The sequence below is a fragment of the Ruditapes philippinarum genome, unplaced genomic scaffold (genome assembly GCF_026571515.1).
Source record: "Ruditapes philippinarum isolate M1 unplaced genomic scaffold, ASM2657151v2 ctg18796_1_1_1_1, whole genome shotgun sequence".
Taxonomy (NCBI): Eukaryota; Metazoa; Mollusca; class Bivalvia; order Venerida; family Veneridae; genus Ruditapes; species Ruditapes philippinarum.
In genome coordinates, this window is record NW_026864742.1 from 1 (window position 1) to 11,261 (window position 11,261).

Below are 11,261 nucleotides of genomic sequence, written 5' to 3' on the forward strand. Positions count from 1 at the left end.
CAACAATAGTTTCTCCATCATACTTAAAACAATAATTAGTGTTTCTGTTGTTTCCACCTTTCTTGAAAATCATAATTTTTGTTTTAGCAATATTAACTTTAAGTTTCCATTTATCACAATAAGTCTTAAAATTATCCAAAGATTTTTGTAAGCCCTCTTCAGTTTCTGAAAAAATCACTGCATCATCTGCAAAAAGTAATAAATAAATTGAAAGTTGATCTAGAGAAATACAGGCATTTGGATCTTGTTGTAAATGTAGTTCAACATCGTTTATAAAAAGAGAAAAGAGCAGAGGAGACATTATCTCCCCTTGCAATAATCCTATATCACAATTGTACACATCGGATAACTGATTCAAATGTTTAACACACAATTTAACATCATTATAAAGTGACCGTACAACATTAAATAATCTACCACTAATCCCCATTTTAATAAGTTTAACCCAAAGGCCAATCCTGTATATTGAATCAAAACACTTTTGAAGATCAATAAAACAACAGTACAGTTTAGATCTATTTTTTAATTGTTTTTCGATAAAGGAATTCAATAAAAATATTGCATCTACAGTACTATAATTAGCTTTAAAACCAAACTGTGCATCAGTAACAATATCATTCGCAATAGACCATTTCTTTAATCTTTCATTTATAACAATAGTGAATAATTTAGCAAAACAACTAATAAGCGTAATACCTCTATAATTATTTACATCAGCATTATCTCCCTTTTTGAATACAGGTATAATGACACCTTTAGACCATGACTTTGGGAAACATTGTTTATCAAGAATATAATTAAACAAGATCTCTAACGGTTTATCTAAAACATCAATACCTTCTAAAAAATACTCATATGAAATATTATCTAAAGAACATGCTTTATCCCTGCCTAACAATTTAATAGCACTCCTTATTTCATCTAATGTAAACGCTTCATTTAATTCTTCAAACGATGAGTCAGCAGAAACATGAGAATCAAAATCATTTAAAAAATCTATACAATCTTCATCCTCATCAATTTTTAATTCTGAGGTCAATTCTTTAAAATGTTCATAAAAATCATTTATGTCAATAGATTCGCTACAGTCAGAATAATTATTATTTTTTGATTTAAACATTTTCCAGAATTCTTTTGTTTTTTTATTTTTCATTTCCTCCATTTTTAATGATACACTTTTTAAGTATTTTTGTTTGGTCACTTTACAGCAGTATTTATAATCTTTTTTCTTACTATACAAAAATTGTTTATTTTCATAACTTCTCTCTAACTAAAAGACAATGATTTCAATTCACATATATACGCACCATCATCCAACTTTAGTCACCATCATTTTTGTTATGAATTAATAATATGTTTCTTTTTTATCATAAATATGATACTAAAATTAAGATTTATCAATATTGTATGTTCCGAAAAGCATTATTTGTAAAGATAACACCACATTTAATATTTCATGTAAATAAAGGGAGTTTACTAGAAATTAATTCTCTATAAAGTCTAAGTCAGTCAGATTTTCCAATAAGAAAATAATGCATTAATTTTAATGATTTCATTTAATGCGCAAAAATATTTGCAGTACATATTTTACATATTCTTTGGTGTTTGAAAATTGTTTTCTAAGCATAGTTATATAAATATATCTGGTATACAACCATACTGTCACCCTCGGTTAACTTAAAGTTTGTAGGAAGTCTATAAATAAAATGGTTAAAACACCAAATATTAAAACAATAGATAAAGTACCCAATAAACAGCTCAGTTATGTCTAGGAACCTTGATAGCATTTCTTTTAATATTCAGGGTTATTCAAGTCATAAACATAGTAAAATTTAAAACTTTATTGATAATAATCCTCAAATTGATATATTATGTATCCAAGAAAACAAGTTATCTTTAAATAAAACTAAAAAGTATACATGGATACACCCCTGAGTTTAAATGTTTTACTATAGATAGACAAGATCACATAGCGGGAGGATTAGATACATATATAACAGATAATATTAACTATGAGGTGATCGCTGTAGACAATCCCAAGGATAAATCAAAGCACTGCAAGCACTGAGGTATACATTGCTTGACAATATTTGAGTATCAAGACAATGTGATTTTAATCTACTGAACTCAGTTAAAGGCATCTTCTGGTTACAGTCGATTCCGAACACAAATCTAGGCTTATTTCTTCTCAAGTTATTAATAGGACAAGAAAGAGGTTTTGTTCCTACAGACAAGTGCTATGTTTTACCAGGCAAGACTATATGGTTTGCGAAACTGAAGAGCAATACAGAAATCAGTTTGCAAAGACCTGTTTATTATCTGCAGTATACAATACTGAAATAGTAAAAAAGAGTCTTCAGTGTTTTTATCTATTACTTTAAAAACAAGACCAACATGCGGGTTTGTAGTCTATAAAATGTGATATTGAATCATTCAGCTTAAAAGTTAAGTGAACATTTTTGTTTACATGCAAAACACATTCACTGGAAAAAATGCACTCCATAGTGCAATTATTGATTCAAAATAAAAGCATTTGTACTTGACAAAATTTAGGCATCAAAGCCCTAAGCTCTAGCCTTGTACATTCTTAAATTTTTACTACAAGTACATAACGAAAATTAATGACTCCCTCTCCCAACCCTCGCACAAGGCAAATTTTATCCAAGGGCTAAAATTAAAACAATCTTGGTAGAGGTAGATTATGTTTCGTGCCAAATATCTTACCTCTAGTCTTTGTCAATTCAGAGGAGAATATTGTTTAAGTTTTTTTCTATACATGTATATATACATTTAAGAAAAACCTAAGACACCCTGGTGCCTGGTAAACCTTGTACCTTCAGACAAGATTTTTTTAAAGTTTTTACTATATACATACCATATAGGGAAAACCTAAGAAGACTCCTTGGCAGAGCCAATTTTGACCCCAGGGCTTAATTTGAACAATAGTGATAGAGGTCTACTACACAGGTAAAGGTTTCATGACAAATATCAACATCTAGCCTTGTCAATCCAGAGGAGAATATTTTTTAAGTTTTTTTCCAATACATTTAAGGAAAACCTATGACACGCTGGTGCTATTTCACTAGGGGCAACTTTTGAACAACTATGGTAAAGGACTTACTGGTGATATTATTTACCAAGTATCTAAGCTCTAAGCCTTAAACCTTCTGATAAAAAGATTTTTTAAAAAGCTTTTGCTATATAAATATAAGGAAAACTTTAATATATGACCCCAGGGATGAGGCTAATTTTGACCCTTGTGCTGTTACGTGAATAATCTTGTTAGAGGTTCACTACCAAATGTTTCATGACAAATATCTAACCTCTAGCCAATGTCAATTCAGAGGAGAAGATTTTAAGTTTTAACTACATACATATCAGGAAAATTAATGAACCCTAGTTCAGGGCTAATTTGACCCCCGGGGTATAATGTGAAAATCTTGTGAATGTCTACCAGACAATGCCTTATGCAAAATATCTATGCTCTAGGCCTTATTTAAGCCTTTCAACAACTTTGGAAGCCCTTCAATCATGGAACAACCCTGTCAAGTTTGGTTGAAATTGGACAAGATGTTTTCAAAAGATGTTTACATATTATGTATAAAACACACACACATGCACGCATGCATGCACACACACACAAAGAGGGGAATCGCTATATGCCAACGCAGCATCTACATGCATCAGACCAGCAGTCCAACACATTTTCAAAAAATAAAATGACAATTACATTGTTGATGTGTTGAATGCCTTGTAAAATTTAAAAAAAAAACTTTATAATATTTAGAATAAACTTTCATTTTTTCATTCCAAACTGTAATCAAACAATATGAGGTATGGTACATGGTATGGTCAACCAAGTGGATCTCATTGGAGCTAGGTGGGGAGGAGTGTGGGAATTCAAAGATTAGTAAATCATGTTTAAAGCATGTGGCTTTACTGAGTGCATCGGGAAGTATTTAAGCACTTAGTTGAAATTTATATGGCATAATGCACTTTATATCTGTTAATATGCTATATATCAAAATTAAATACTTAATATCTTTTTTTTTTCTATAACCTTAAAGAATTAATAAATTTCTTTTATATAATCTATGAATTCAGTTTATAGTATCTTTTTTGGTTTGACTTTTATTACAGTCTGTGCTTTTTGTGATACCATACTATTGTTTCCGGCACCTTTACTCCAAGTAAGCAAATGAAGTAATTGAAGACTAGGACCTTGAGTGTACTTCCTTTTTGAGTGGGGGATCTGAACATCACTGTCTGTCCTGTTCACCATGTCTCTATATCGGATTTGTCTTGGTACAGACCACCCTGTCTCATGGTCTGCAAGTTCCTGCATGTATGGCCAGCTGGGACTGTTTAATGTCAATGAGGAGAACTCGATCCATATAGTTTTTTGACAATCAATAAATATCTTACAATACAATAGAAAAAAATGATTCATATAGTATTTTATTTAGCCAATCCTTTCAAGCTATCATCATCATGCAAAATTAAACTTACTGGTAAGGAGTTGATTAAGGGCTTCTCCCCTAATACAAAAAAGGTTAAATTAAGAAGTAGTACTGTTACAATGCCTATCAAAAATAAAGTCACATATATAGACAATAATTAAATATTTAACAATAATAATTTCATACAAATAAATCATTAATATATGCAGTCCAGCCAATAATGAGCTGAAAATATTTATCAGTATCAAAGAGTGAGAAAACAAAATGCAGCCTGACTAAAACTCAAACCAGAGACACTCAGAATACCATACCTCAGCACTACCAAAAAACCCAGAACCCTTGGAATACCATACAGCAGCTCTACAGCTTAAACATTTTCAGTCTCATAGTTCTATGCATTGACATAATCCCCAGCACATTGAAATTTGTCCTTTTTCATTGGAACACTTAACAAAAGTGAATTGACTTATGATTCAGTTATGTACTATCATAAACATATGAATATTGGTCCCTAAAAGTAACAGGGTGAAAATATCACAAGGTGAGAAAAAAGTGCAGTTTGACCGGAATCAAACCTGAATCAGAATATTATACATGTATGTGGGCTGTACTGACTCACTCAGCTGAGCTATCTAGCTGGCAATGTCTATAATCTATTATACATGGGCATAGAAGTCAAAGAAACATTCATTAATAATAGCCCATTATTAAAAGTAAATCATATCAGAAACATCCCTTGAAAATGATATCATTTAAATTTTGACCCACAGTTATTACCACTACCTCCTAATGGGCCTAATCAAACTGAGCCTGCAGAATTTTATAATTTTGCTGTCTGTCAGACATGGCAATTTCTTATGGGTTTCATCTTTATCTCCATTTGAAGGGATGTAACTCATGTTTACTAAATAGTTTGTTCTTATGTGTCTACCTTAGTCATTACAGACTATTCTACAAATGTAGCTGTATATAAACATATACAAAATTCTTTTATATTAACAAACAGAACATAATAAGATGAAAAATTTACCAGTTGGAGAAATTCATCAAATGGATGGAGGTCCAGGAATGATGAATATGGATAGAAATATTTTTTTTTGACTGGCTTTATATTTGTACCTTCTAATGATGAATATGGATAGAAATATTTTTTTTTGACTGGCTTTATATTTGTACCTTCTAGTTATTGTGGCAAGGAATTTTATAATTATTCAGTTAAACCTGGTTTTTCAGTTAAGATTTCATCATAAAAAGATCTCCAGGACTCTAAATAAATTCATATTTGTGGTATCAGGGTAAATTAAATTACTATTTGTGCTGAATCTGATCATAAACACCAATCTAAATATTTAGAATGTACCTGTAGGTGTTGAGTGTCATATTTCACTCTTCACTTGGGTTATCCCAGGTCATCCCTTTTTTTACTAATGACTTTAATTTAACTGCCCATGCAATCATAAGCTCATATATGGCTTATAAGTTTACCTTGTATATATCAATAGTCTAAAGATTTATGGAAAAAATGTTAAGGGTGGTTCAGCCTGACTGAGTGATTTGATTGTAAATAACATATTTCAAAATATATTTCTGAACTTGTGACAGACCTATTCAGTACAGAGGTTAAATTGGTGTACATTTCTAGTGGTGACAGGGCCCGTTATGTAATTTTACACACACAGGGCAGCAAACAGAAATCTTAACTACATGTACAACACCATTATACAGGTCCTTAAATAAAGGGAAGAGAAGGTCTAGAAAGAATATCAGGTCTCAAAAATATCAAATACTGAATTCATATTTATTAATTCTAATATGTGCCTATAGTCTGTAAAAGGACAATCTCCAGTCTTATTTTATTAATGTAGGCACACGGTCTGAACCACCAGGTTTCGGAAAGAGCCCAACCCGCCAGGCAAAAATACTAAAATGTTAGATGTGTGCCAGGCGAAAACAAGAAAGTATGACAAAGTGGTTTATTTGTTGTATTTTTGTTTTTTGCCTTGCGAAACAAATAAATACCAAGACACAAATCTGCCACCATATTATTTTCTTATCTGTCCAAAGATATGTACATGCATAAATAAAAACTGTTTGCTATTTAGGGGAGATATTTTGTGTAACCGGCTAGGAAAGCTCAGTTGGGAGACCGGTATTCCGAGAGTCAGCTAGGTGTTCGAGTCCATTATACATGCTGAGGACATTTTAATATTAATATGGTAATATTAATGTTAATATATGTTAATATGTTAATATTATACATGTAGAATTGGAAGTGTCACTGTCTGCATGTATGCAATTACAGATAAGCATTTATCTGCATATGAATTAAATGTATTCAATTGTTTTAACACATAGATATACTGATTTACAGTAAGTTGATACCACCTTGATTTTTGTTAGTCAGTATACTTCACCAAGTGAACTTACTGTTGACCTATTCCACATTTTAAGTTAGAGAGAAAATTGTCTTTCTTTGACTTTTTCTTTGCATATTTTCTGTTGATTGTATTGATCTCTGCACCTGTATCAATTTGAAAATCAACTTCACAATCATTTTTGCTTTTTTTTTATATTTTTGGCCTATTATGACACATTGTAACCAAAATTTCATCTTCACTTGATGATTCAAGTTCAATTTTGTGTATTTTCTAACATCTTTTCTATAAAATGATGTCTGCCCCCTGTGACATCCCTCACATAATATACCCCATGCCGGACACTTCTCTTTTCTAAAATCATGATTGTATCCACAATATTTACATTGTGATCGATTCTGATGTGGATGTTGTTGTTTCTTTACCACTGGTGGTTTATACTGACGCGGGTGCCGGAATGAGAATTAGATGAATATGTCTTCTCAACATTGTGGATTGGTTAATCATTTGTATTGCAAACTTCTTTCACATGCTTATTTGATTATTCGTAGGCTCGGCATATTTTGATTCCCTTTTCTAAGTTCAGATTTTCTTCTCTTAACAAGAGTTCTTGTTGTTTTCTGTTGCTGCTAAACACAATTTTAGCATTTTTTCTTTCTGTGTATCAAAATTACAAGACTCAACATGCTCTCAAAACTCTGTAAGAAAACTGTCAAATTATGTATATTCATCTGGATTTGTTACCCAAAATCTGTGTGATTCTAGCACTTCATTTTTTCTAGGATTGCAATAGCTTTCTATTTTGTCAAATAATTGTTTCACTTTCAGTTTATGGTCTGCATTTGCCCATGTAAATTGATCATAAATCTCTATAACTTTAGGTCCAGCACAGTGTAATTATTATAGTTGTTGAAATATGATTTTTTTTCAAAACGGCTTATATTAAGTTTTTTGATATATATGATCAGTTATGTCCTGGGATTGACAAATATGCATTTTATTTGGATTTTAAAGGCGTTTTGAGCTCCAAACCCCAAGTGTCTGTGTGTATTTGTGGCAGAAAAAAAACTATTTTATAAAACCTTCATACTTGACTACCATTTTCCTTAGTGGTTTTTACACAGTCAATTAAAATATGTTATAAACACATATACTGACATATAGTCTGTTCATATAGTTTTAATTTTATAGCAAGTTAACTGTTGGAAGTTTTTCACAACTTAACTTGAAAGTTTTGACCCATCAATCCTTTCATATCTGCTTTTTGGGCGATTACCTTGATACCGTAGTAACCTCATCTGAAATGACCCAAAATGGCAGGCATTGAAAATATTCTAAAAAATGTCTTTTTTATTGGTTCTTTTGAAATAATTTTATGACAAACAGTTCTGGAAAAGGTTCAATTATAAGATGGAAGAAAAATCTCATTCATTTATGATATTTATATTTAAATATTTTCCGATAAACGTTAAGTACCTTGATATCATAGAACCCCGGGCTACGTATCTTCAAATCGAATTATATTGAGTACGAATCTTCCCCTTCCCGAAAATGGCTTTTGGGCGATATATTTCACTTAAGTGGCAGAAATATTTCACACTGCAGGTGTGCAACAAATAATTGCATACTCCTTCGATGCCACCATGTTGATAGGGTTCTATTATATGCAATTGTATGACAATACGTTTTCAGGCCGTTCCGATTATTCAATTCATACAGACGCTTACAATGTAACATACCACTAAATAAGACATATATCTCTGTATACTCGTTTTGTTAAACAGTTTGAAATAGAAAAAAATATACAAGTGTATATTTAAAAGAAAATAAGGTTTACTTGTTTGATTTAATATTTATTTTGGACGTTTGACAATATTTTTATACAGAGTCTGTCGTAATTCATTCATTCTTTCACGCGCATGCGTGGATACGAAGTTTGAAGCGTAGGTTTACACAATGCTTTTATGAATGAAATAGTAATTTTCATATTTTTTTTATTTCATGTTTAGAAATGTTTCTTTAAACTGAAAGTGCATAGTTTTGAACTTTCAAAGCTTATTTATCACTATGCAAACAATATTTTAATAAAAAGTGATCTTAATGTGATCCTGCAAAATGAGGATCTACTTTTATCGAGGTTTCATCCGAAGGTGGATGTTGTTCAGCAAAACAGTCAAACCGTATTAATTTCTGAAATGCAGCTATAACTCTGTATACATTGCAAGCAATGTATACAAAAAGGAAATGTGGACAAATAATTAAAGTATATGCTTCAGACTCCCCATTTTTCTTGTTTAACCTATACTCAAGGGGAGGCGACCAGTTATCACTGAGTAAGATAAAATCATATTCTACTCAAGATAACAATCTACAGGAATGTGTGATAATGGAGATCTCACATGCACATCACCATTATTGGGGATCATCCAAAACCGATAGAATGGGGCAGGATATTTGACAATGGGTAGAGAAATTTTAGACTATTTTTTAATTTTTCCCCAAGCCTATCCGGGGTAACGGTTAAATTAGAAAATGACTATAACGGTACCTGGGGATTAGCTTGGAATTGCCGAGTTTCCGCATTTTCGTACCTTGTTCAAAAATTATACTTAAGTAATTTTGAGACTATTTTGAATTATAATATCTACTTAAAAACGTTATATCAGTACGCATGCACATGCATTTCTATTGAAAGTGCATATATAATAAAGAATGCGGACAGAGTATACATGTTTTTGAAAATGGACAAAGTTTTTTAGAAAACAAAAACACATCACGCTGTCCGCCATCTATATCATATATTCAATTTAAATGTAAACACATGTGCATTCGCACTGATGAAACGTTTTTAAGAAGATATTATAATTTACAACAGTCTTGAAATTATTTATGATGCAAATATGATGAAAACATGTACGCATTCATGAATAATATACCAAACATTTTGTGTGCTTTGAAGTTACGCCAATATGTAATCATATATAGGCCCTAACATTCGTGTTTCACAAAAACACTGTACTAAAGGCTGACCAAATTATTTCAAAACGGTTTGTTTGTCTTAAAATAAGTATTGTATAGATTTTTTATGAAGTAACATATTCGGATTTCATCTAAAAACTGCCTGCGGCAGCTCTTTACTCCTAATTGTATATAAAGTCTCTTTAACGCAGTCCTTTTTGTGAAACACTATTTTAGCCTACCGGCCAGTGCCTTTCTATTGGTTCACAAACTTTACCCACAAGAGGGATTTTGACCGTTACAAATGATATTAAATGAGTGGAAAGTGTTCAAGATTTTGTAGGTTCGAGAGGATATATCCAAAATCATTCCTTGATAAACGAAGCGACTGTCATTTTGTATTCGGTATTAATATGGCACTTTATCAGCACAATGTGCTTATGTTAATTAAGTGATTTCTACTAATTTATTTTTAACTTTGAATTAATCCTAAAAGTATCCAATATTTATTTCATATTAACAGATACGCATGTTAACATACATTTTTGATACTAAATTACGGTTACACGCTCCAAAACAATACATAATGTGAGAAGAAAGACAACCTTCACATGATATTACGTTTTACAAGATTATCAAGATTTTATTCCAAATACATGTGGGTATTATACCCATGAGCACACAGCATATATACAAAAAAACATACATACAGAAACATAATATATATATTGCATCAAAACAGTTATGAAGTGGAAATTTTACAAAGAAAAAGAAATAAAACAATAGTATTGATCTAAAACAAACAAATTGGTAATCACTTGATTTAAAAACAACAAAAATATATTAAATATCTTATAGAAATTTAAAGAAATTATCGCATTTGAAAACGAGGATTAACGAAGGCAATGGAAATTTAAAGAAAATGTAAAAAAACATTTTCAGACCTTACAGGCTACTGTTAGGTTTGAATGTAAAGTAATTTTCTAAATGATCTCTTAAATTTATATATCAACTTAAAACGAAATAACCTAAATTCATATGTATATGTTTTTTAAGAAATAAATTAAGCTTCAGATGATTACGGAACAACATATCATAAAGGTAACAGGAAAAAACAATTCAGAGTGTTGTTATATTTTTCTGGTCCTTCCGAGTACCGCTCAAGACGGTGCTAAAAGGCGTGCGGGATGTTGCACTTTTTAGTTTCCCTCATGTACAGTCTCAAAGCGTGTCTTCAATTGTCATGAAATTTCGCTGTTTTAATGCTTCCAATGGATCATTTTTTCCAGACCTTTAGTCAAACATGAATTATTTACAAGAATAACATCACGTTGTAAATAAACACTGGTTTAAACTTTCGAATATACGTACAATGCACAAACAAGTAGGCCTAAACACAAATCTAGGGGCCATGTTTCTAAACCTAGTGTCTAGTGCATTCTATGGGCAAGTTCTTAAGTTATTTTAT

At 31.2% G+C, this 11,261-nt stretch overlaps 1 protein-coding gene across 1 annotated transcript; it reads right to left on the minus strand.

Moving 5' to 3' along the window:
- Positions 1–696: 696 nt before the first annotated feature.
- On the minus strand, positions 697–1,041 carry LOC132726684 (uncharacterized; the record flags this gene model as incomplete). Its single annotated transcript, XM_060712031.1, has 1 exon — positions 697–1,041. A coding segment is annotated over one exon (345 nt), but the record flags the coding sequence as incomplete, so codon positions are not given.
- Positions 1,042–11,261: the final 10,220 nt, after the last annotated feature.